The sequence below is a fragment of the Strongylocentrotus purpuratus genome, unplaced genomic scaffold, assembly GCF_000002235.5.
Source record: "Strongylocentrotus purpuratus isolate Spur 01 unplaced genomic scaffold, Spur_5.0 spur5_scaffold_11, whole genome shotgun sequence".
In the NCBI taxonomy this organism is placed as follows: Eukaryota; Metazoa; Echinodermata; class Echinoidea; order Camarodonta; family Strongylocentrotidae; genus Strongylocentrotus; species Strongylocentrotus purpuratus.
Window position 1 is genome coordinate 8,488,565 of NW_022145596.1, and position 27,760 is coordinate 8,516,324.

General features: G+C 38.3%; 2 protein-coding genes across 2 annotated transcripts in view; one reads left to right on the forward strand and one right to left on the reverse strand.

Moving 5' to 3' along the window:
• The window catches only part of LOC582099 (rho GTPase-activating protein 6), a 60,976-nt gene extending 34,415 nt beyond the window's left edge, over positions 1–26,561 (forward strand). Inside the window, exons 5-9 of the mRNA XM_030980557.1 lie at positions 15,089–15,239; positions 15,595–15,749; positions 16,537–16,710; positions 17,411–17,508; positions 20,107–26,561. Of these exons, the coding sequence (XP_030836417.1) occupies positions 15,089–15,239; positions 15,595–15,749; positions 16,537–16,710; positions 17,411–17,508; positions 20,107–21,274 (1,746 nt within the window). The 3' untranslated portion in view covers positions 21,275–26,561. The remainder of the gene's footprint in view (positions 1–15,088; positions 15,240–15,594; positions 15,750–16,536; positions 16,711–17,410; positions 17,509–20,106) is intronic.
• Positions 2,458–13,491, reverse strand: LOC100889432. Its single transcript, XM_003731001.3, has 2 exons — positions 13,188–13,491; positions 2,458–6,625 (listed from the first exon to the last, which is right to left on the reverse strand). The coding sequence occupies exon 2, from the start codon at positions 6,590–6,592 to the stop codon at positions 4,748–4,750; it is 1,845 nt and encodes a 614-aa protein (XP_003731049.2). The 5' UTR covers positions 6,593–6,625; positions 13,188–13,491; the 3' UTR covers positions 2,458–4,747.
• Positions 26,562–27,760: the final 1,199 nt, after the last annotated feature.

A 27,760-nucleotide genomic window follows, 5' to 3' on the forward strand; every position in this document is an offset into this window, starting at 1 on the left:
TTCCGCCCATACATTACACGAATTGTCTATGGGGCATATCGGGTTCACGCTTTTGGCCCCCAGAACGATCTTGACTGCAATGACGAACATGCACCAAATCCCATTGGTTTTTGCACGCAGTGCTTGCAAGCCCTTTCTAGGTTCTTTCCCCTATCCCAATTTCTTTCAAACTTCGTAGGCATAGTCACTACCATCCCATCAAGGTCACTGTTGAGGCCTTTCTTTCGCCCTACCTATCTCCAATATTACAGAAGCTACAGACTTCGTACAAATTGCTCTGGATAGTCCGAGAGAAGCTCTTTCCTTTGACACGTAGAAACACGGCGTCATTGCACGCACATCGTTGCGACACGATTGCATTTCTAGTTATCGTATTCTGATGGTGCTATGGTTCCATTGAATGTTGATTAATAGCCATGGGATGGTATAAGTGAAATAAAATTTGTTCGATAGTTTCATTCCGTGATCTTTGATTCTCTTCAATATACTTAATCTTAAAAATTCAATCTGGTAGAAATAATGTTCAGATGACCATTTCAAGAATTGCGTTGCCATGCGATAGTCGTATGCGATAGTCTCTTCCTCACCCACTTTACCACCTGTTAACAATATCCCCATTTGACCATCAGCTATTGCATTAGACTTTGCTGATCTTTTTCCTCTCCACTTTCATCCCCACTCCTTCCCTAGTTCCGAATACGATCTGTCCCCTCTTGGGCATATTTTGCATCCATCGTGTAATCTCAAATCCTGACAAGTAAAGGTTTACCTGTTTCGCGACGGATGCATAATTTTCCTATGATCCGCTGAACGCGATGCCGTAGTAATGCATCACGATATCGCTTCCTAGGTACCCGAGTCTATTTTTAGACACGCCCGGCGGAGACTGATAGTAACTTGTTGTATTCAAAGAGGCAAACATCTTCTCCTTCTCTTTCTTCTTCTTCTACATTTAGCATGTAGTCTAGGAGCTCAGACTGGGCTCGATTTGAATTATTTAGTTATGCGTCGAAAACGTGTTCTTGTCACTTTAGTAGGCAGGTATTACTGTGATATTATACAGGGGCTTATGCAAGATGGTTCTCTACAATTTGCAGATGTTTTTTCTGAAAATATCGCTAATCTAAAGGAGATCGAAATCGCATTATTATCGTGATTAATGCATTTGAAATTGCTTTTTAAGAAGCCATGGAAGAGATCTCGATCCCCATCTGCTAATATTACGATATTTGTGTGCGATAGAGAAAGCTTGCATCGGATAGTATTTATTTGTGGAGTAAATATAAGCCAAGTTTTCTTTAAGAGCGGCGGTCAATTGGAAATGTCGATACAATACAATTTTAAAACCCCAAAATGCACCTATATATATTTTTTTAATCAGAGCTTTCTATTTTCTTTACAGAAAATTTCAATCAAACGCTCTCCCTAAATATAATTATTGGAAATATGATTTTATACAACCCCTGTATGAAACAAATCTTCTTCGTCATCAATAACTAAGAAATTGAAAGTTCATGACATTTTCTGCACAATGCGATTAGGAGAGGACCTCACAATCCAGTGTTGCCAATTTGTGTTTCACTGATGACAACTTCCAAAATTCATAACTTTCCTATTTTTAATCGGATATGGCTCAAACTTTCACTAATTCATTTCTCTCGTTGTTCTGCTTTTAATAATACCAGCTAATTATCTGGGTGGGATTCCATTTCATGATGTAACTACTTCTTGGTAAACACGTGTTCAATGTTCTCACAGAGTGTCAGCCTTGTATTTTTAATCCCTGCCACTCCAAGTTCATCTGCAATGAAAACATTCTGTCCTTGCTGTTTTCTTATCATGAACTAAAATCAACCTTGTCATTTTGGTTGAAAGGATTAATGCTCTTCACCGTCACGAAGATAGAATTAAATTTGAGAAAAAGATTTATATAAATCTACAACTTCTGTTTCAAGGATACCATATAAAGGGCATCTGTTATTGTCATCGACTGTTCATCTCCACCCAACCTTGATCAAACTGATGATAATATGTAAACTGATAAATTAGTTTAAAATTCTTATAGGTCTCTTACTTTACGACAGGGATACATTTCATTCACACATGACTTCATTCGTTTGTTTCCTATCGAAATCATGTTGCAGATGTGTTTCAAGTTATGGCTACAAAACAAAAGGTATTATTCATTGAATATGCCTTAAATTTGTGTTTGCTTCAAAGGGTAGTGTTTTATAAGAATGATCTATGGAAGGAAACCGAAGTACGAGTTTACATTATGATTGCAATGAAAACAACCTAATAATCAAAATGACAATGAAGTTCTCTCTTTCTCTTTCTCTTTCTCTTTCTCTTTCTCTTTCTCTCTCTCTCTCTCTCTCACACACACTATCACATACACAAACACACACGCACATACACCCATCTTCACTTCTCAAAAATGAGAGTTATAACAAGTAATTCTATTCATACAATATACACATAGGTTTTTATTTGTCAGTCATTCAATTTAAAAGGCATCTAGTCATTTTGTAATACATAAAGAAAACATAATTGAACCCAACAGAAGATGGCAAGGAGAACTAAACCCATAAGCACCTACAAAATATACCCCTTATAAAAAAAGTCCCTTTCACATTTATTATAAGATGCATTAGGTCTATTTACACTATGTGGAAGTTCATTGGCTGGTAAGTTGCTAACTTGCCTCAAACATCACGATTTTATTAACATCACGACATGATGTCACTCAGTCACTCTAAGTTGCCAAACTACCGAAACGTCGCGAGGTTAAATGAATCGAGATGTTTGCATTGTTTTGTAAATATTAGTTTTTTTTAAATAAGAGTTGAAAATGGTATGTCCTTATCTCATCTCCCGCCACTTCAGTCGAAACAAATTTCATTCAGGACGCCAGTCCTTTGTCGTCTGCTAACAGAACAGTCTCTGCATTTTACTCTAACATCTTCATATCTACCGACGATGCTATTTTTACATTGTGGGCCCGGTTTCACCAAACATGTTATAAATAACAAATGCCAAAAATCTATGACACCTTTGCTTGACAGCCAATCAAATCGTATGATTTCAGAAGCTTGTATCAATATTAGGTTTTTCAGTATTTATAACAAGTTCTATGAAACCGTACCTCGGTCTTTCAAATGTATTATCTATCACTAGCTATATATGAAAACTTACAGATTTAAAATATTAAAAACCGTTAAGCTGATCCAAATATGTATATCAATAGTAATAGTAGCATCGATAAATCTCGCCGAATCCTTTTTTCATAGGCTTTGACTACGCATCTTCATAGAGCAAACATCTGATAAATATATAATTGTATCTACCAAACACAAAGGAGCCTTTACGATAACTATTTGTGATATCCTACGTTATTTATAACTTTGTTTTGAAGTAAAGCAATACTAAAAATGGCGTCTTATTGCAGTTGTACTTCGAAGTATTATGAAACTGGCCTTTATGCATCGAAATCCCAGCTTCAAAGTTTTGGCACCACAAACAAACCGTTATGTTATTTTATTTTGGCACTGCTGAATATGGTTAACCGTTAACTTCGCTAAAAAGACCAATGTGCCTGTTCCTTTCTTTAGAGCGAGTTCAAAATTAATCTCTTGTCAGCATACGTTAAAGTAAAAAGAAATTTTATAAAATATAAGGGAAGACTTTCTAAGAGATTCATATCAGTGCGAACAGTAACGTCTTTACAACTATTTTAGCTCTTCATACCAGTCATTTAACTTTATTTTACCAATAACACAGATTTGTTACCATTACATTTTCACCACCTTAAACATTTTTTAGTCTATTACATTCATGGAGTTCCTACAACATAGTACGTATTATTATATAATCGAATAAGATATTTTCCCCTGCATATGGGCCAATAGTACTTTACTAATCTTCCCCGTCATCTCTCTCCGCTCAACCCATGTCTTACGATAGGTCACCCCATACTGAGGGATTTCCGACAAAAAACGTTTTCTGACAACTTCTGTCAAATTTGAGAGGGCAAAAGCACTTAACGATCCCGACAGTTTTGAACCTTTGAAATCCCAGTCATCTATCTAAAATGACTGTAAGCTCATTTCCTCGACCAACCCCTGGGATTTGTTTCTTAGAGTTACTTTGAAATCCATGTTCTCCTTTTTTTAACGTCAGTTCCGTGAAAGCATTTTCTTAGCAAAGAGAGATAGAGGGGATTTAGAAGTGTCTGATGTTCGAATTTAAGAACGATCACTGAACGATATTCTGAATGTTTATACGCGTCATAACAAAATAGCAAAAATGCTAGAAGTTTATTGTGACAGACACTGAAGTATTATATTACTCGCAGTTGAAATCTAAAATGGTACAGCCGCTTTTCTTATTAACAAAACCGAGACTTTCAAGAAATCAACTCCGCTGTTATATTGATTGTTGCGATCATGTTAATTGATATTGGGTGTTTTCAAAATAGTGAATCTCTTCACAATGTTTTTTTCTAGCGCCCAATACTTTATGATGGTTTACCTTGATTTAAGGGATGTTCTATCATATTCTACAAACGGGTATAAATTAACTCTGATCAGGAACGTCAGGAGACCGGCTTTTGTCGTCACCATCAAAAAAAAAACGACTTAGGTAGAACCCTGGGACGTGGGTCGTTGAACATGCAGAGTATAGTCGGCCACAAGAACAACTCACATGCATCCCTTGGTATAATGGATGAATATTCACATTCTATTCGCTAAAACATTGTCTTGTCTTTATGACCCACCATGACTGCGGATAGTTTGAAAGGCCTGCTTTCCAAACTCTTGAGATTAAAAGTATGTTTCCCAGGAGCGACGTCTCTCATGATCTCGATGACCCTGATAGCATGACCGGTCCACTTGCCTACAACCAGGACAGCCTTATTAAAGTCCTTGTCCAGCCATGCCAAGGCATGACCACAGTAGTCACAGGCCATCACTGCTAGTGCAAGGACACATGTTCGGTTCGACAGAGAGGGCGCCATCTCGAAGGAGAATGTGATTGTCTTCTGAGAACTTGTACTGGTATACCAGTTCTCCTTTTCGGAGATGCCTGTATCCCAACCGTCGTTTCTTGACAAAGAAAACATGCGACCAGGTACGAACTGAGGTTGTGAGAGTGGCCAACACATAGGGTTGTGGATCCATTTAGCAGGAAATCGAGATCTTTTGTTCAGATGGCGTTCCGGTCTTGAAAAGGGCTGGTCCGTTTTGTTCAAGTACAAAGATGTCAAGACTGAGTTTTTACCATCAGGTTTCGGATTTAATTCTGTTGACATCAGTGCCATCAGTGGATCTAACTCGTTTCCTGTCACGACACTGTCGTTTGAAATGTCTCTTTCTGTTTTTCTGTTCCAAATTGCATTGAAAACGGGTTGCTGTCGTTGGTGTGTCTCACCCGAGTGAACATCTTTTGAGTTTGCCTTAAAAACATCATGTAGGTCTACTAGTCTCTGAAGGTATGTTCCATTTGTTCTGATTCGATTCATGTGTTGAACTGTCACAGATTTTAGGATGCCTTTCAGGAAGTTAATGACAAAGAGCCCAGCCTGTTCGTGGGCCCTCTCGCTTAGTAATTCTCCTGAGTGAATGAGTTCATCTGGTGTAAAACCAAGCTGCCAAAGACTTGAACAAACAGCTGCACACCAGCTCACGGATGTGATGTTATAATGACTGCTGAGATGTCGCCCTGCGTAATACTCCGAGTTGACGCAGTCCCGATTGCGGATGTTCTCAGGTGACATAAAATTGACGTACATCAAGAATGGTTTGGTAGGAAGTGCCTTCAGCTGACGCGTAAGAAGTTCCTGCGGTTGAGCGGCATGGTCATAACGCTGTTTATCAATATCAGATCGCATGATGTAGTCATCAGTCGCTGACTCCCATATAACAATGTCCATGTTTTCCACATCCAGATGTGGTTCTGTGCACCAAGCAAAGTAATCGCTGGTGGTGAAGGGGATTGCAGCATTGTGTAAAGTGACGCTCGTCTGAAGGATATTCTCAAGCCATTTCTTGACATGATCAATAAAGAGACAAGACCTATCGGGGCAAATGGTCTGGCCTGACAGCGAACCGCCTATGAGTCCCACCTTGATGCTACGATTTGTCTGAAGAACATCCACAAATATATCCTGCAGTCGTTGAACATCACCTCTCCACAAGAGTGACTTAAAAGTCAGCATCTCCTGCGATATCCTAATCTGTTTCACTCTCTTCGAGAACAGGAACTGGAAATCTTGAAGTCGAGATAAGATGTGTCTCATCTTCGTGTACGCCGGCAACGCCAGATGGAGGTTTTCAACCTTCTCCCAGACGAACTCCTGACCGCCTTCTGCTTCTGCTTCTGCAAGTTTCTCTCTTTCTATTGCGTCCCACTCCTCCGTATAAGTTTGCTCTAGAAGCCGCATCTTTCGTAGGTTGGCGCTGAGCTCCTCGGAGAACTGCTTGAGGTCGTCAATCGTCAGGAACTTGACGTTCAGGTAGAGGAAGACGCCGTTGATGAGCACCATGAGGATCAGCAGTCGACGCTTTATCGACGTACGTCCTATCTTCTTCATGATGAACTCGCTTCCCTGTTTGTCACTAGATTTCTGAAAGAACAAGAACAAGAATACCATGAATAGAAAGATGTATTGTATACTTAAAGATAAACTTGAGTTCTGGTAAAAAAAAAAAAAAGCAATTCTCACATAATCAAATAAAACTTACACTGAAATACATATAAATGTCATGTGCCAAACAATTTCGGAAGAAACTGTATACTGGCTAAGTAATGAGCAAAGAAAGATAAGGAAATCAAGGTATAGTAGCCCCGACACCATTTGTGTAGTCCCATATACATCTTTCTGTGTACAGTGCTTGTTACTTTACCAAGACTGGGCCAAATTTATTATAATTTTGATGACTCCAGAACATTGCAGTACACACCAATACTTACATGCTACATGATCAACTTTTTTCTGATCCATTCCACACCTTTTCTTTCACAATGCAATCGCATTACCAGAACTCACCTTTATCTTTAAAGATAAATTTGAGTTCCGGTCATTGTGATTGAATTGTAAAAGAAACTATTCGAGAGCCATTGAAAGGAGTGTGTTTATGTAGCACATACGTATTAATGTGTACTATTGGGTTTTTTAAACATCAAAATGACACAATCTAGCTGGAAGTCACATACGCTGTACACAAAAATGTGTAAGAAAGAAAAAAGTTCACAAATTGATTTTCACTTTTCCAAGAAGCTAATCTTCCCTTTACAAATAGATTTCGTCTGGCTTGAGGTAGAAAGACATGTATCCTTTAACAAATAGTTACGACCCTTCCGCCTCTCAGCAAACGATCTGTTCCTACTGCTTATATCATGAAGTTAGATATAAGCTCAGTCGTGGAAGCACTCTCTTAGGTTCCAACTAAGAGCATGGTACTATATTTAAAATTAAAAAAAGAAGCGTTCCTAGCTACATATTGTATATATTGGCCGTGAAGTATATCTAAAATCGATTCTTATGCTTCCTTCTCTTCAATTATTAATGATGAAAGGGAAACGCTTTGTATCATTTACAGTAACATGTCTTGTCAGTATAAAAAAAACATATTTTACGTTTGATGTGAGCAGAAGGGTTTATTAAAGGATGTAAAAATAAGAATAAGCTTCTTTGTATTTGATGCGCAGTCTAATATTAACGGTTGTGGAATGCAGGCGGATCGCTGAATGAGTGACTTGGAAAACGAGTGGATAGATGTCTTGGGTCATATTCATCCGAATGAGATCAAGTACTATCTCATGATAGGGTTGAAGTATCACTGATTACAGCTATCAGACCTCGGGTACCTAATGGTGTGCATCCCCCAAAGAGGAGCGATCAAGAAGCATACAATACTGCTTCGGTGCAAGAAAATGATCTTTCAGACATCGTAGTTTTTTCTCATGAAATTGCAGTATAAGTGCTCGAATATGCCTCATGCTCTAAACAAACAAAATTTTCGCCCTTTTTTTTTGGGGGGGGGGGGTCTATTGTCGGCCTGGTTTTGTTCTTCTTGGGGTATTAATGTTGTTTTTTTCCCAAACAGAGTCATCAAGAAATATACCCAAAATGTCTCTGACTTTGTGCCCCCCCCCCCCAAATGGTCTTAACTTAGTGCGCTCTCAAGATAGAGTTAAGCTAATACATTTCCAGGAGATATGACGAAAAAGGCAGCCAAAAACTTGAAGATTCTTCCTCATGTAATAAAACTGAATATCGATTGGAAGTGCTTCCCACGGCACGCGAATGTTTTGACACCCTTTGGTGGTTTAAAGATTTTGGCGCCAGCACAGAATAGGCGTCACTTTTAGACATTGTAAGTAGCCTTGATGCGTGAGGAATATTAATAACAGACTTGCATTTTTTTTATATCCTATTGACGCGTGAAAACAATAGAATTTAAATTGCTAAGCGGATTATTGCTTTCTATTCTATCGTGCATTTTAGTAGAGTTTACATTTCGTACGTTGTTATTTTTAATTATTTTGATTTTTTTTCCTCCTGAAATTCGTTTCTTTTTGCTGTTTTTTCATGGGCTTACGCGTTTTAATGTACGACCTGATCGTAGATGGCATTGGACTTATTTCACTCGTACAGAAGGAAAAATAATTTTGAGAAACCATTATGTCCCTGATATTTCAGAAAGCTTTTTGTATGTGTACTAAACAATTATTACATGTATGTGCTATTATCAGCATGAGGCGTAGTTGATCTGTCCCCCAGTTGTGGATCACAATCATGGTTTGCGGTTCAAGTCCCGCCGCGGTACCAATGTCCTTTGACATGATGTTGTTATTATTTTCCACTATCAATGATATGTAATGTTTTTTTTATCTCGTCATTTAAAGTCAATTACATCATTTCTGAAGAAAGAAGTATCGGTCATGCAATGCAATCACTGGACAACGATATCTATCACATTGCAAAGATCAATTACTTTTTTTTTACATTTTGTTTACCAAACGAAGCCGGGAAGCCGGGTATATACGACTTGGTTTCTTAGAATCCCGTATTAGAATTTTCATTAGATTGGATGAAAACATGGGCGAAATATCGGTTTCGAAAGGAAAATATTTCAATCTTCAAACTAAGGTCGATGTCCTGGGTTGGTGGGAGAGATATCGACCTCCTTACGTACTGAGCTCCCTTAGGAGCAGCGTTTATTCTGCACGAGTTTGGTTAAGAGGTTCAATCTCACCAAGATATTGCACTACTTGTGACAGATAGTGGAGTGCCCTACTTGTAGTACTAGTAGTCTGCATAAATTATATAGACTGTATTTAAAGCCCGACTGCACTAGTTTGGCCAGGAAGGATAAGACCACCCAGCGTGGTCACTGACAGGTGGTTATCTTATCAACTCGGCTCTCAATTAACATAAGACAAAGAGGATCAAGGGAGACCAACGGGCACCGCTGAGGCATTGTTTTCTATATAGAGGGAGCAAGTAGCTACAAGTAGTGCAGTGGTGCTTTAAAAAATGAATACAAATATCAGATGTTAAAATGGTAGGCGTGTAACATGATGTACATCTTGATCCTAATACATAGTCACGATAGTATTCGCAACAGTCTAAAGTAGCAGGTAGTATTCAGAATGGTCAAATTCAACAAACAACTCGTCTTTTGTCTGCTATTCATTCATATGCCAAGGTAATAGATTTAGAATTTAACAAATATCAAATTAAGAGGTTTCAGTTTCGCTCACAAAGGTTAATCTCCTATCTTGTTTCTCTGGGGGAAGGATCTTAATAATTTGCTCTACCCAAGGGCAATTGGACTACCAAAGTACCCGATGAAAGTCCATCTCTTGTAAAGCATCTCATCATTCAAGCCGTGCACGTCTGATAAGACTTCCGCCGACATCGCTCTTAATTTTCAATCCTTTAATCTCTTTCTTGGGGAGAATTTCTCTTTTTGAAGAAACGCGTGCAAGGTTTTGAAAGTCCATCTGTAGAAATTAATGGCACAGCATGGTTTGTCACTCCCTATTCCAGTTAAAGCTGTTTTTGACCTATAGGTTGCAGACATTAACGTCAAGTAAAATCCCAAAGACGATTATTAAATTTCAAAGCTCACGGGAAGTGCATTCCATTTAAGTGCGTTCAAAGATAATTTGAAGTTCTGATGAGAGTCAGAAACTTAGATTTTGAAACTTATTTTCTAATTTATTAAGTGATACGCTGTAAAAATATAGAACTGACCATTCTTACTTTGTTTGATTGGGTCGACCATTATTTAATTCACTATCAGTTCCTTCACCATTATCATTTTGATATTGACGCGCACTTCAAGATTCATCAATTTCACTCATCAATATAAAATACAACAAATAAAAGGTGTATGATTGCACATAAATATACTAGTCAGGTAAACTATGAAAAGCAACACAGAAAAACAGCTTAGTGTAAAAACCAGGTAGGAATTAATTCCTTGAATGCTTGAGCGCCTAAAGCCGGGTAACAATACAAAAAATGATTGCAGTGCCCTCAGAGAGAACAATACTGATGAGGCTTCCATTTGTTAAGAAGACAATCAGCATGTAGGGTGCCTGGGAATCACGATTACAGATCTTTTGACACTTTTTATTATTCGACCCTATATTATTGTAAGAATTATACTGGAATTTCTTGCGCTTACAACACAACATGCAGAGTGGAAGAAAGCGTGTGTTATAAAGAGAAAGTGGATAGAGAATAGGGGGAGAAAGGGGATGACCATAGAGAAAGAACAAGATTATAGAAGAACAGAAGACCCATTGACATGTAAATAGCAATGTACATGTTTTACAGGCTAAATAGCAAGAGGGGGAATACGTTATGTATAAAACAAACAAATAATATACGTGACTCACAGTCACTCACAGTGAAAAATGTGTACAAGCCATTAATTTTGACTTTTAAACATTATTTGAATTTTAAACATTATTGGTATTTACACTTTCTCTGATTCATTCATTTATGCCTGCTGTTATACATAACTCATAAGAAGAGCGTAGAGATGCTGGACAAACTAAGATAAGTCACTGGGCTGACCTATAGACTACTGTTTTTCTACTTAAAAGATGCTGGTCCTGGTCAGGTTTTAAATGGACAATAAGCTTGACCAATGCATTCAATTCAAACAATAAAGTGTATTCCTAGGAGTTACAACTTAGAATCTTCTTATTATAAACGTCAACACGTGGCATCTCCTATTGGAATTCATGTAGAAAGGGATTCGCGAAAAGGTCAAATGAGCGAGAGTACATGCACCCATTGAAGAAAAATAACAGAAAAATCAATGATTTATCACTATAATATTCGCAATGCAGACTGATGTAGTCACAACGTTTTATATTCAATACAAAATGTATGTGCAATAAACAGCACAACATAGTTGTATCTCACGTTGATGATACACTCAATTTCCTTTCATAAAACCACATCATTATGGCAAATGTAATATGTTTACCGAGAATTTGATAAACCTGACAACAGCACATTAAAGTTGTCGGCTGATTTGTTTCCCCCTGAACTAGAGTGATAGTAAAATGGACCGTGTAGTGGCATTCGTGGAAAGCATGTCAATGTCGTGGCACCATTATGTATCTCAAGAAATGTTACAATTATTCTTTCATCTCCATACTTTTGTTTCGTTAGAAAAATAATAACTACTTCCAAGCACGCAGTTTGGACAAAGAGTTCATTCAATTTTACCTTTCCAACGACAATATCTACTACTAGAGGTTGTTTTTATATAACATTCGGAATAGCTGCGCTAAGGGAACTCCTAGGTTATTCTGTCTATAAAGCTCCTAGCTACAATGTAAATTCTCCTCCATAGAACTTATACTCCAAGAAAATGGTTCTATCCGATGTCATTAAAATGATCTAAAGCTTGTCATGCCATCGACTCTTCTCTTAAAGGAGTTGCTGTCCTACTTTGGCTTACAGAAGACAAAGAGCAGACCAAATACAGACATTCAAAATCTTGAGAGGCTTTGACAGAGTGAATCCTTCAAAATTCTTCCAACTAGCCACTGGCTCAGCAACAAGAGGACATGATTTCAAGATTGTCAAACAACGTTTCAACACAAGACTTAGGCAGTGTAGTTTCTCAATAAGGAGTGTAAATTGAACAATTTCAGCTTTAGCTGCATGTCCGATGATTTTTATCTCAATAAACCAATACAATGCAACGATGAAAAAAATGGAATGCCTTGCCTTATGAAGTAGTCAATGCTGCCACCATTAACCAATTCAAGTCATCCCTAGAAAGGTATTGGAGAAACAATCCAATTAAGTTTGAACCATACTTGAGACGGGATGCAACAGTAAAGAGAGACAGATAAGCTAAGCTTCCAGTCTCTACACCCAAGTATACCAAGCAAGTAAGTAAGACATTAGTACGCCCTGTGGTGGAGTATGCTTCAATAGTGTGGGACCCGTGGTAATGGTGCAAGTCTGCAGGAAAGAGGGCTCAGCAGAAAGTAGGCATGGTTTACAGCATACTCCGCCATCCTCCAGTCACCTACTTCATACCAGTTGTTGGTCCCAGAACCCGTGGAAATCCGCAGAAGTTCCATGTTCCCTTTGCCAGAACTCTACTATTCCAAACCACATTCTACCCTGATACTATCCGACTGTGGAACTCCTTACCATTTGCTGTCGTCAATCACACCTCTTTGGAACTTTTCAAGCAGAAGGTGCAACACATTAAGCTCCGTTGAGCTTCAGATTGCTTTTAGCTGCACATAGAATTCTTTTAGAGTCTTTTTACTTGCACTGTACACTCGGCACTTGACAAGAACAAGGTACGATGATATGGCAACGGCGGTCTGTACTATACTGGATGAAGAAGAAGAAGAAACCTTCTGAACCAGCAACTCCTTTTTGAAATGGTTGCAAACATATTAAGGTGTCAATACGTAAGCTTAATATATGCAAGTAACATTATCACAAAATGCGCTAAGAGTTTGAGCACCATTTCAGAACTAGTTTGTATAAAAGGCAATCATGACGGCTGCACATGTACGTTTAAAGTATACAGTGCAAACATTCACCAATCAATGTCTACCGTTGTTGCATTGTACGCAAACCCTACCGCATGTTAGAGGTATTATATGGATTAGATATATATAGTTACCTTCGTGTTGTAGTTGACACCTTCCTTGAAAGGACACACAGGCGACAGGTTTCATTTAGTCCCGTTTTATACCAGCTGGGATTGGCGCCAAGAGACTACAATTTCGCTTCATTTATACGTACAGTAATATCATCGTTTAGCTCGCACAGAAAGAATGTTCCTTGATACACCACCAAGTTGCTTCTGAAGTAAAATGTTTGTTTACAAACTGGAAATCATTTCTTTCTTGCATTTGTTCAGATAAGCTCGTGGGGGTAGAATCCGGATCGAAGACGCCCCTTCCCTGAATAGCCCTGGACAATGGCGATCGATTGAAAGCGGGGAATGGTCTGGCGAGCTCGTAGGCTGACCGTCCCATGCCCTATTGAGCTAAGGGTGGATTATATTTTGTGGGCAATGGGATGAAAATTGTCTAAGTTTAAGGCGTTTACTTTGGGCGTTACCATTCCTAACATGACTTTACTTTGAGAAAGTCGATCGCAAAAACCTTCGAAAACTCTACCTAAGACAATGTAATTAGCCTCGTCCAACACCTTGTGAAATGCGAAAACACCGCAGTGATGTGTTACGTAATGAGAACATGAGTTTTAGGAGGACATATTACAGGATATGGGAATTGTCCTTACAATTATTTCTCGAAAGTCTTGGTGATCATTTTTAGGACAGGTTTATGATCAAGGAACCATCAAGTGGTGCATCACTATTGATACAATGAATAGCGGGTTCTCATTGAGACAATTGCCCATTCAGTAGCTTCCTTCATTTACAAAAATCATGTATTTCCTTAGTGTTTACTTTAAAACAATGAAAACGAATGATAATTTGAAGCGCAGTGATAAGCTAGTCAAGAAAATTAAGTAGCAATGCGTTCAACACTGTACATTCTCATTGTCATCAATAAATATTGAGACGGTTATTCCGGGATCGCGTGCACATGCTACATATAGCAAGTATGCCATCGAATCACTTGGATACATTAAGGTTTCAAAATGAAGACTAAAAAGACATTCTTTATCTTCTTTTCTTTGATGTCACTGAAGCTATTGTTAGAAGAGAAGTTTTTCTTGTGAGAAACCGTTGACTCATGTAAAGGAGCTAGCTCAGTAAAAGTCGTTTCTATAATCCCTATTGATATTTCTGGGTAATAGGAACCTGATTACCCAAGGCTTTGTTAAGAATCACGAAAATCTCCCGCTCAGCAAAAAATAATTGAAAAATTTAGTTTTTCATTTATAATTTATACTTTTGAATGCACTTTAGCTTTTAAAGGTCAAAAGAGCCAAATCTCGATGAACCACTTTTGCCCACCTTTACAAGCGTCGTTATTAAGAATGATTCTCTTTTTATCCATCGATGTCTTTCTCTCTTTCTCTATCTTTCTCTTCAGACCTGTTTTTCTCTGTGTCTCCTGTTCTTTTGTTTTGCCCATCTGTATCACACAAACACATACACTCTTTCTCTCTCTCTCTCTTTATCTCTCTCTCTTTCTCTTTCTCTCTCTCTCTCTCTTCCTGACAGACATCCTTTTTTCTCCTTCCCCTCTCCCTTTGATTTTTAGGCGACCAAGGCTTGGGACACGACAAACATTATTCTATCATTCAAATCTTCTGGGTTTGAAAAAAAAATGATCCTGCTTTGTCTTCATTCTGCTCAAACTGTTAACTTACAACAGGATCACACAGACTTTAAAAAAATATTTAGGGCAATTTCAATACCTTATTACTCGCACGTTTCAAATTGTGATGGACAAAACTATCAAAATTGCCTTAGCTTAATTTGTATTCGTAAGTCTTTGCGATCCTGTTTTACCCTTTCTAATTCTAACCGTTCATGCAAATACATTGATTCTGTAGCCAATAACTCGCTAAATAAAACATTTTGATTTTTGATTTTCTTTCTAGTTACGTGAAGAATTGGACGTGGGTGACCTGATTCAGTTAAGTAGCTCGATATCCCCTCATGACGTGGGGGCGCTGTTGAAAGAATACTTCCGTGATCTGCCCGAACCCCTGCTCACGAGAGAACTCTACACCGCATTTGTAGGAACAGCCAGTAAGTTATCGACTAACCTAAATCATTATCTTCAAAATATTATGTTGTTGGAAAGGAAACTACCTTGATCGATGCACCGACTATGGAGTTGAATTAAAAGAAACATATTTTTAAAACAAGTGTCAAGCAGAGGCAAACCATTTAAAGTTCAAGCATTTGATGAAATGCTGAAACTTAATTTTCATTCTGACCATTCTAAAAGTTATTTTGTTTTACTAAATTACAATGTGGCTTTACTTAGACATGAGTTTAAGACCAAATGTAGATGAAAACCTCTTTTCATGTTTATTTTTTATCTTCACACATTTCATCGCTAATTTATTTTGTTCATTCGCTTTTTTTTAATTCGCTTCAGAATTATCCAACTCACTGGAGCAGCAAAAGGAAGCACTTCGACTTCTTGTATACCTCTTGCCCATTGCACATCGAGACACACTGAGGGCGCTCTTGTCTTTCCTGCGCACCGTCGCCGCGCATTCCGCCGACGTCATAGATGCGGACGGTCACGAGGTAGGCATTAACTGACCAATCACAGAGCCGATGGCGCCAATAGGGTGACATAGTGTTAAGACAGTTATACATGGTGTACTTTAACTTGTTGAAGCAAGGGTTTTCCTGTATGGAAGGTCCTTGTTTTGATGATGAGCATGAGAACCCTCTTTCTGATTTTGATCTCATACAGAGGTCCCAGATCACACTTGGTAATCTGTACGCGAAGGTGCTGTGGGATTTATGAATAAAGAGATACCATTTCTAAACATGCCTGAAAAGTCTGGTCACCATGACGTATGACGTAAGAGTAAAACCAGAACAAATGAGTAATACGAGCATATAATGTATTGAATTTAAACATAATAATGTGCATTTTTTTTTTAAATAAATGATGATTATGAGAATAACATGACACACAACTTCGTAGCCTCTCCTGCTTATTTCATATTTATCCACGTATTAAGACAAGTGCTTCCATCCCAAGGAAAGGATGCACTCTACGGCTTTTACAGACATTCTCGGGCTATACAATTTTTCTTGAAGAACGTACAAGCATTACAAATACGTGTTGGTCTTACTTGAATCGCATTTCGAAAGAAAAAAATAAGTCTCCCTGCTGGACCGGGCAGAGCTGAGGATTGAAATGGGTGATATAAATATTGCAAAATTGTTTATTTACTTGTATTAAAGAGAACTGTCGCTGAGCTAGCACCATGAGCGTCCCTGGATGGTGTGTGCGCTCTACAAGTTTACACCATTATTATTATTATTATAATTTATGTGCTGTATTTTCTGCCTCCAATAGCAACAAGGAAACAAGATGGACTCCATCAACCTGGCCACGCTGTTCGGTCCAAACATCCTGAGACGGACCAAATCGGGCGAGTTGAAGGGCGACGCCGCCGACCACATGGAGGAGAACCGTGACGTCATCCAGGTGGTACAGCGGCTCATCGACCATCACGACGAGATGTTCATGGTATGTACTATTTATTTTATTTTATTGAAATATATTTAATCAGGATAACAAGAATCAGATATACATTGGAGATACAAAGTCTGTTTTACACCCTGCTCCTGAACAGAATAAAAATGTAATACACAGAAAAATGACTGATGAAAATCCCAAAGCTCACAAACAAAGGTAAAAACATTATAAAACTAACATATAAGAATAATAGGCATTAGAAGTAGTAAAACGCGCTCCAAAAACGTGATTTGTTAGGTCTTTTTAAAGATTGATATGCAAAAAAGAGACACCAACGATATAATTTGAAATACACTCAAACGCTTTCTGATTTACAGGACCACGTCTGTTACGTACAACCTTTTACAGTGGACAGTTACAGTACATTTCTCACCAGAGAGTGTGACGTGGAATCATTCCTTATTTAATTGAATTTATTTTCACATTTTCACAACTCCATTTAAGGAAAACAAATGTGAGAAAAATCGAACAGGTATATATGATAAAACAAACAAGAAGAACATTTAATCAATGACATGTACTAACCCACACCAACATCATGGAAGAAAAGTTAACAGGTTTACATATTTGTATATTTGGCTATTAACATTGGGAAATACTGGGATGACCAGTAGTAAGAGTATATTATTTGTTTGATTCAGTTAGAAATATTGATGAATAATTCTTACCTTCAAATGATAACAATCCACAGGTCTCAGGGGAAATGCATGACGAGGTTCTCCGTAGACTTCAAGATATGGATTCTGAAGCACTGGACTATCTTCTAAACAAGAGGCTTCGTGGATTAAGGTAAATAAAATTACACCAGCGACCCGTTTCACAAAGCTTTTTTACAATGACAAATGACTAAAATCAGTTACAAATCTGCTGATGACCAATCAGAAGCAAGGATTTCGGTAGCTTATAACAAAAACTGTCATTTGTCACCGATGACATGTTTTGTGAAACGCCCCCAGTTCATAATCCTGTTGCTTTCCATCTTCCCTTCCCGTTTGTTCACCCCACTAACATCGTGATCGCAAAGACTTTCGAAAAATCAACCTGAGATGATTTCAACATCTTTGTCCATCACGTCTTGAAATGTGTGGACATTACAGAGGCGCTATAGCTCAGTCGGTAGAGCAGTGGTCTCGTAATCCGGTGACCCGGTGCCATTTGGTAAGGCATTAATCCTCATTACCAGGTCCCTTGGAGAGGACCTAAAGCCGTCGGCCGTCTGGTTGCTTACTTACAAGCATTTATGCTTTTTTAGCAGTCAGGTAAAATAACCACCACCACCACCATTCAATATTATCCGAATATGATTTCTATGGGAACGTCTACGATAGGGTATTGAAATTGACCTTGAGTAGATTTCTCGATCTTCTCTCAAACCTAGGTCAACTATCGATATGACGGCTGGTCCAGAGGGGTACAGGAAGTGGGATAGAAAGTATTCTCAATCTCTCATTTCCTTTTCTTTTCTTTCTCTTTTCATTAAAGATGGTGTTTATCTAAACCTCTTTTTTCATTTTGAAGCCTATTTGCACTAGTTTGACCAGGAGGGATTAGACCTCCCTGCATGGTAACTGACAGATGGTTATCTCATCAAATCAGTTCTCAATTAACATAAGAAAAAGGGGACCGTGGGGGACCAATGGTCACCGATTAGGCACTGTTTGCTATATATCGGGCGCAAGTAGCTATAAGTAGTGCAGTGGGGCTTTAAACTATTATCAAAGTTGATGTCAGTGACGTGTTTAAACAATATAAATTGTAGCTTTATTTTCCGGGAGAAAATGAAATTATATAAAATCCATTACCTTCTCATATATATACATTTTCATTCTTCCCGATCGCAATAGCAATGATTTTACATATCTAAAGCCTTGACCTTATACCTACCCCTGTAATTCTCCAGCATTCTGATACAAATTTAATTCAAATATTTGTCAGTTATGCAAGGTCTAGAGCTATTATCAAATTACAAGTGTATTTATTTCATTACAAGGATATGATATAATGAAAATAATATAACCACACTACAAAATGCATTTTAATTTATTGCTTGGTCATGTACGGTTACACCCTCCTTTTTTTTCTTTTATCGCAATTTTGATCATTTTTTCTTTCTGAATTTTCTTATCATAATGGCTTTCATCTGAAAGGAGGTGAAAAGACGTTTTTGGTATGATTGTAGCATGACCCACGTGAACCCTGACATCCAGCTTGCGCTTCCTACTCGCTTTTGAAATGAATATATTTGAAAAAAAGCCATATTAATTTTGTCATGAAAAAGCGACCTCCTGCTATAGTAAATCGAAGCCTGGTTAATCTTACTTTTAGTTTTTACTTCAGTGTATGATAATGATTAAAATAAGACTGAGATGAGACTCATATGAAGCCTCGATAAAAAGAACACTCTGTATTATTGTAGTAAAGATGTTTAACTCCTTTTCCCCGAAAATTGAATCCCTTAATTCCAAATTAGTGTATAATATTCCATAGACACTGCACGTGTGACATAAGTGGTCCCTCACATGTTCAAATTCGACAACTCTGGTCACAGCACGATCGCGATTTAAGGCCAGATTACTTAACTAATTGACTAATTGCATCTGCGAAGAGAACCCATGTGTTAGATACAAGAATTCTACGTTGGTATTGATATCAAGGGCAATAATTACCATGATTATTTTTCTCCTTCCTCGACCTTTTTGTGAGAAGGTTCATTTTGCTTTCGACATCATCCCCATATTGTTTTGAAGGCCATTGTTGGTTGAACATTTCCGAAGGCGCCGAGAAACAAGCATGGTATTTTTCGCTGGCATACCTCATACCCAGTCCATCGCCCCTCCCCTCCCAAAATTACAGTCCCGTCTACAGTTGTATGTTTGGCTAAATGCATGCCATTGTCACATGGAGTCACAATGTTGCAGTCGGAATTATTACTTTTGCTGACTGGTTTCAAATATCGGGGGGGGGTGGGAGGGGTGGTACACCAAGATTGGGATCATGTATCGGTAGCATATTTAAATCAAAAGTAGGTAAAAGTTTGTAAAATCCATTGTCACTGTGTACTTGATCAGTTGCAAGTCCTGACAATTGTACTAAGCACTCTTCAAAGAAATATTTAAGATGTTTTAATTTTGTGTAAAAGGCGAAGCAAGAATTGAAAAATCGCTTTTCTTTGAGCTAAATTTTTCGTAAAGTATTTCAGTGTCACCTCCCATGAAAAAGAAGCAATTCATAGGTGACGACTTCATCGTTTAGTTTAAATGATATTAATATGTATATATGAAATTCATAATTTCGTGCCACAAGCTGTGTTTCCCTAGTGTACATGTTCAAGTTTTTTGCTTTGCCAAATTATTAACTCGGACTGTTTGTTTTCTTGTTTCCATATAGTTCGGAGGAGGCTGAAGAGACTCAGCCATCGGAGCCAATGGAAGCTAAAGTAGCTGAGGATGACGGCGAGTTCCATATGTCACATTCTGAAAATATCCTAGAACTGCATGAATGCAACAGCATGAGTTCGGACATTTTCGAGTCTTCGGACGACAGTTGTTTGGAGACACGCAAAGGAAGCCCACGGGCTCATGAATGGCTTCTTAGAGGGTCCGTAAAAGTGAGCGCCGAAGTGGCTCGGCAGAAGGCTAGCTCGTTACCGCGCGCGGGATCTGCTGGTGCAAGGACTAATGCGCGCAGAAACAATATGCTAGCCGATTGTGATGAAGTGACAATGTTGGATGCGTATACTCTATCGGAACATCCCGATGAGCAAAGTGAGCAAGATGTTAGCGAATGTGCTTCGGCGGATTCCTCTCAAGAACAACCGACCGGAGGAATTGAATTTAGTGCCCCACCCCGAACATCGCCCTCGGCCCACCGCCCACCACCTCGCCTTGTTATCCCGCAACATAAGGGTTTGTCCAATAGCCGCAGCCCCTCGCCGAAAACGTTCCGCGTCACGTCGTCGAGTCCGCGTCAGCGTTCTGTGTCACAACCGCCCGAGTACGGCAGTGTCAAGCCTGGTAGCTCCAAGAAAGAGAGTGATATTTGGATCCCTGTCTTTGAGATGCAGCCCACAGGCCTGTACTCGCCGCAGATGCCTAGGCGGTCGTATCTAGAGCGGTCGCAGTGGTTTGATAACTCCGAGGTCAACAACAACTCCGTTGGAAATCGAGAACCGCCGCAGGAGCCGAAGCCGCGAACATTATCGCCGTCGGAGGAAGTCGGTCTAAAGACAATCAACACCACTGTTACACCTACTCACATCGAGTGGTCAGTGAGTGACGTAGGTAAGGTGCGAAGCAATAGCGAGGTTAGCTCACCTCCTAGCTCTGCTTGGTTCACGCCTCCGAGCACTCCTGATACGCCAAGAAGCACGGATGCCGCAGAGGGCAGGGGTACGCCGCCAAGGGACACCATGGTGGGCAACCCAGGTAGGACGTCACTGGCGATGACGCGTACGTCTTGGGACGCATCGGCCGATGATGAGGAGTGGGTCAAACGGTGGGAATTCCTGACCTCTGATGAAGATGGTGAATTCTGGGGCCAGGAAACGTTGGTGTAAGACTCCTTCATTGGAACCTCATCCTATATACCAGGCACAGTCTCATCCACAAAGAATAGAGAAATCTCGAATGGATAGCGAATGTTCGGCAGCGACGCGTTTGGACGCGAATGAGAAATCGTCATCGCCAGGAAATTAATTTGCCTTTGGATATCTTTGAAATGCATCGTCGAAACGGGAATAAACCCTGCAACCCTTTGAGTAGATCACGTTTCCTATACCTCTGCCATAACCCCACACCTTTAAAATCAACCTCATGACAATCAATTCTATCAAAGCCCCTCCCCCTTTATCGAAAGGAACTGTCAATGATGTAAGAATGTTACCCTTTTTCTTGGAAAATTCGTTATTTCATCAATGTCAGTGTTTGTTCCAAGTTCAGACCTATCGCGTGAAAATCGAATCCAGGTAGAAGCTCATGAACAAGGATGGATGTTCGCATGTTGATTCGCGAAATGATTGCAGGAACTTGACGAAAATTTGATGATTGTTAGCGTAGCGAATTGTGACAGCTTACAAGGTTGTAATGTCAATTTGCAATCCATTGTTAAACTCTTTCTCTCTTTCTCTTTCTGTATATTTATGTCATCAATAACGGGTACACGTCTGTTCGATCAATGACTTCGCTCGAAGGTAATGAAGACATGACATGCGACGTACGAGTTTGCAATGTCTTATGTTTTATGGTTGCACGTCTTTCCGAATCGCACGATCATGTATCATATTGGAAAACGAGCAATCGCACTCCGGTGATTTGTAAGGTCATCATCATCAACGAAAGTCACATTAGTGGAATCTGAACGCTGATGACCCGTCACCAACACACGAGTATGAAACTTACGATTAGCGGAGAGCAACACATGCTCGAATGTGATTTTCCCGCCAGATTAGTTACGTGTGAATATATTTGCCACGTGATATTGATGGGATCGTCTGGACCCGATCTGCGAGTTGGTCAGCGTTCTTCAGTTTTATGGAAGGTGGAGAATTTAAGCGGACTTCGAATTTCTAAAACATACTCGCAACTGGGGCGTCGTTTTTTCTTTCCTACCATGTAGCAAGTTGGAGCTCGATTGCACTTTGTTTTCACATTGATCAACATGTGTTCACGGATTCAAATTTCTTCTGTTTAGGAACACAAACTTATATGAAATGATCATCTAATCGAAAACTGATCAAAATCATATTACATACCAACCATGTAATATTGTAGTTATTTAGATTGATTAATAAGGTATAGCAATTATTGCACAAATCGTGTAGATTGTACAAATTAGAATGATAACGAAGGTAAGATTTTGTTATTGTCAAATATTTCCTTGTATATCGACCATCCATGGGACTGAACTGAACGAATCACCAACTAAAGATGAAGACGAATATTTGTACTCCCAGAAAAAAAAATCCCAAGGAACTCTCGAAAGCAGAGGAGGAATACCATTGTATCGATCAGGTGATATTTACTTGTGTAAATTGAAACTCACGTGGAGTAGTGACTTTTAGTACGGTGGACTTCAGACATTAAAGAACTGTGTAAGAACTTTGTTGCTGGGAAGACTGATACTAACTGCCTTTCAGGTTTTTACTGTCTTTGACAAGTTGTTGACCTTTCTGATTTGACAAGTTTAACGACGCAGAAACACGGCGTGTCGATGAGGTAGTCTTGAAATGATTTAGATAGATGACTGCCGCAATGATGAAATTATTAAGAATGTGGCATGGTGCATTCTCATCAATGTAGGACGGCTTGATTCGAATCATCGGATCATCGCGTCGGGTCGTTAGGTGGTGGCGTTACCCGACCTTTTGCGAAGACATGCCCCTTTGTTCATGAAATTTCGGGGTAATGTATATGAAATATATGTCTCTAATCTACAAATGGTCTGGTCTAATTTATCCGACACTTTGTGAAAACCCTACGGAAAATCTACAAAAGGTCGCGTCATCTTCCGCTTTCGTCTTACAAAAGGTCGTATAAGACGACCACCCGACTGGCGCGATGACCTGATGATTTGAAGTATGCCACATAGGTCAAAGATGGACTGGGAATTAAAGGGAGAATTGGGTTGATTGGCATTTTTGGCTTTGGGACCTGTCAATTTATGGCCATTGGGGCGATATAACAAGGTGCGATTGCACCAAAATACCTGTTTACCACCAGTCCGTTTTTATTCACTGATCCCAAACGTTTTGGCATTTAAAAGAGCACTTTGTTTGGGGTTTTTGTAAGCTCGTGTGCCATTATGGCGAATATGAGATGTAAAAGCCATGATTAAGCTCTGATTAATCATTACAGTGGGATTCACTGACATAAATCGAGAGATTTGGATCGACTAACGAAGAGGAAATTCAAATCACTAAATGAAGGCGACGGTTGTCTCGAGTTCGCCATTCGATTACCCGTTCTTGTCAAGAGATGGCGGTATTTTACAAAGAAATGGCGTTCTGAAGAACAAAAGGTGTTATACGACTCAACTCAGTACTTGCGTGTCATATTTTTTTTACCACATATATATTTTGTGACTTATTATCAACATGTGTGTGACTTTCCCGGCATTGCCGATACAAACATGACGTTCGTAGGAGGATGTGAAATAACTTGAGGACGGAATTGTGTATGATAAATGTATTTATGACAAAATAGAATGTTGAAAATTACTTTTTTTCACAAATGGAATGTTGGAAATTACTTTTTTCCAAAATGGTTGAGGAAGAGGGTACGAGGATGATTTTATCCTCGAACACCTCGTGCAGGACGATTTTTTTATAGTCGTGCGATTGTATAAAGACGGTTTAGCACTGCCACAAATGCTATGTGTTATGTATTTGAGAAAAGCACTTCTATTTTCCGAAACAGAATTGCCGAGAGCAAACGAACTTTGCCGATCGTTCGGGTGAGAGTAAAGAGTCGTTTTCAGTGTGGACGAAACGATACGTACAATGTACATTTCAACTCAGTTTTGCATTCTCTAATTTGTAAGAAAATGATAAAATCGACATTTGTAGTTAACTATTATAATGGTAGATATATCAGCAGTACGTAAGTATGTATAATACTATGGAACGCCGTGCGTGGATTATTTTCATAAATGCATTACGAGGCGTGTTGATCACGTGACCATAAGTGTTTTGTTTCGTTATGTTAAAAGTAAATTGTCTGCGATTATTTTTTTCAATATATTCCAAAATAGAGAGCATTTATCCAGAGGCATATTGTTCCAGTTATTGTGTACAGAGTAGTCTTATTAGGCCTATAATATTCATTGTATAGCAAGCATCTATGCCACCTCCCCCTCCCCCCCCCCCCTTCGCATTCCTTCACAAAGTCATCATTCAGACGATGTATACGACAATGGTATCGCTACCCATCAAACTAAATAGGCTTTCTTCCTGATCATAATTCCATCAAAAATCGCAAAGAAGAGGATTACGTTTCCCAACATTGTGATTCAGTGACAAAGCTCATATTTAAAAGACTAACTGTCATGAAAAAGGAAAATTTATATCACATATTTTTGTTGGCATTCCTGATGAAACGTGAATTTGATGCCGGAAGTAAAATCCATTGATATGCTGCAGTCTGTTTTTCTTCTTCTTTTTGTTTTTGTATAGTCACGTGAGACGTTTGTATTTTCTAAATCATATGCTGATGCGTTCAAATGCCCTTTTTACTTGGTTGTTCTCTTCGCGAATTTCAGTGCAACATTTAATTCGTCAGAGTGTGAACGTGATTTTAACAATTATTTTGTTTCATCTCGAAACATAGCGAGAACTGTGGTATATTGGTTAAAGGTCTTGTCTCTTAAACGAAAGGTCCGGGATTCGATCCTTGCTCTGTTCTTACACCTTTGGACAGGGTGTTCACCCACATTTATACGGAATTATACCACTCCACCTTGGTGTAAATGGCTAGCTAGCAATGTTTGGGTAATAGTAATTTCAGGGCCTGCTGGAAGAGCAGTATAACTCCTGATTTGGCTACCATTGGTAGATTAAACCGAGATAGTGTTCATTATTTTATCATATTTTAAGAGGATGCACGTTTTAGTCTTTCCAAAGATGATAATTAAGGGTGTTTACATCATGTAGATAGGAGTGATGCCTAATCTTTTATTAAAACAATCATTTATGAAACGAAAATCTCTTGCCATTTAAATATGAAAAGAAAATATATCTGGGACACCACAGTCGCAGCTGCATTATATTCTTCTTCTTTTTTTTTTATAGCAAATGTTACATTTGTTTTCTGTATTAGAAGATATAGTAGATATCTCATTTATATTTTGTATACCTGTCTTTTTTTTTACATAATACTTCATTTTATTATCAATTTTATCTTTCCATAAAATACCGAAGTCTTATCGTACAATATGTTGTATTGGAACGATATTTTTTCGATTTATTTACTGATTTGTAGGAAATTCCTGTCCGCCCTTTGTAAAAATGTTTGCAACATCCAGTGGTATATAAAGAGGTCAGAAAATTAAACTTGCAAAAATAAGCATAAAAGGGTATGGTATACCTAAGACTTTCCGTTGGACCACTTTAATTTTGCTAAAACTGCTGAATTATCAATATCACAGTTAAACAAATGCTTTTAAAAATGTATTTAATTTTAATTTAGTTTTCATAAAGGCCTCCATTTTCACACACTTATCGATGAACATGCTCTCATCAAAAAGTCTTTCCAATTGTTTATTTGTTCAGATTGAAAGTATAATTATTGTAACAATTGATACTCCCCATGTTTCAATATACGTGTAGAAGCCCATTCGCCATGAAGATGATTCCATAACTATTATATAGTTATAATAAAATGATTCTGAGGAGGCGTTATTCATAGATCTATTGTTCCTATTTAATTTGTATGCTTTTGCTTAAATCACGTGACCTTTCCTACTGTATCAACACGGGACAGTTTGTTTCATAATACCACATGACTCTAGAAGAAAGAATATATTATGTTTTAGAGAAAAACAATCAAGAGTTAAAACACCCGCATACACATAAGTAGAAAATAATTTTGTATTACTTCGCGGAATTATATAAATAATGGTACTTGTTTTATGTCAATCAGCGTACGTTCGTTTAACTAATGTTTATGTGATACTTTGTCATTTAATGTATAATGTACACCATTTATCTATTTGAAGAAGACAAAAAGTGTTAATGGTTATACGTCTGTGTTGCAAAATAATTGTTCATGCTTGTTATAAAAATTAAAAACTGTAACCACTTTAAAAAGTACATGAACACTCGCCTGTAAATATAAATGTGAAAATGAAAACAAGACGATTCGATGAGTATTTATTAGTGTAATTGGTCTTTTAAAATTGTCAAATTGAAAATGTAACATGAATTGAACTCTTAAGGGAGAGGATAGGAGAGATGGGATCGTTGGAAAATGGTAGGTTTGGGGAATACCGTTTGTTAGAATCTTTTGCTATTACCCGATATCTTTTTTTTCTTTTTTTTTCCTTCAAATTTTGTACTTTCATGTGTGTATTGACGTCTCGGGGGCAAAATAGGTAAGATAGAGAGAGAGAGAGAGAGAGAGAGAGAGGGGGGGGGGGGGGGAGACAGAGAGAGGGAGAGATAGATAGGAGAAAGAATTCTCAATTAACAGGACAAAGGAGGCGGATTAAACTCTGAATGAAACATGATGTATATCATAATTTCATTTCCCGAGCGAAATTAGAAGTGAATGATTTGAATAAATAATCAAATTTTACGGGAGAGTTAAAATTGAGTTATTTCGACTGTTATTGTATAGTAGTAATCAGTCGTATTACAATGAAAGATTATAACTTTAAATATTCAGACATTTTATTCTTAGCCTTTCCTTATTTAGCGGTATGTACGCACATTTTTAATTATAATTAATTCAATGATTCATCCAGTATGTTTGAATGATTGGTAATGCGTTATATATCCTGGTCTATCTATTATTCTAGTATGAAAAAGATTTTGAGTTGGAGCCACTCCCGACTCTATTTTGTCCGACTGGAAGAAAGAACAGCCAGAAAACAGTGTGATAATAGTGAGGAAAGAATAGACTTTAAAATATTTTTAAAAGGTCGAAAGAGGTTTTAAAAAATTAACAAAAAATGAAGAAGAACAAAACACACTGTCATTTGACTGTTTAAGCATAACCTTTGCTATATCCCATAAATTCTCTTTTTTTTTTTTCTCCCCTAAATTCTCCTTTTCTCTTTGTATGTACTTATTTTCCATTTATGTATATCACATACTTTTGTTATTCTTCACGAACTTTCAAACATCCTCCCGCCTCTCGCTCTTCTCATTTGTTACAGGGTAAGGTTGACTGTACTCTGAACGTTGGGGTCAGTGGATCTTTCACGTGGAGAAAATTGGTCTAGCGTCCTCTTTTGTTGGCTTTATTCATCAGACCCATCACTATTAATTTCATTTCACCAAGGAAAGTCGCTCGTGGGCTTGATTTCCGAAGCCCACGCCAAAGCTATA

Bases quoted from the DNA above. Each gene is read 5' to 3' on its own strand.
- LOC100889432 (XM_003731001.3), bottom strand. From the start codon at position 6,592: ATGAAGAAGATAGGACGTACGTCGATAAAGCGTCGACTGCTGATCCTC.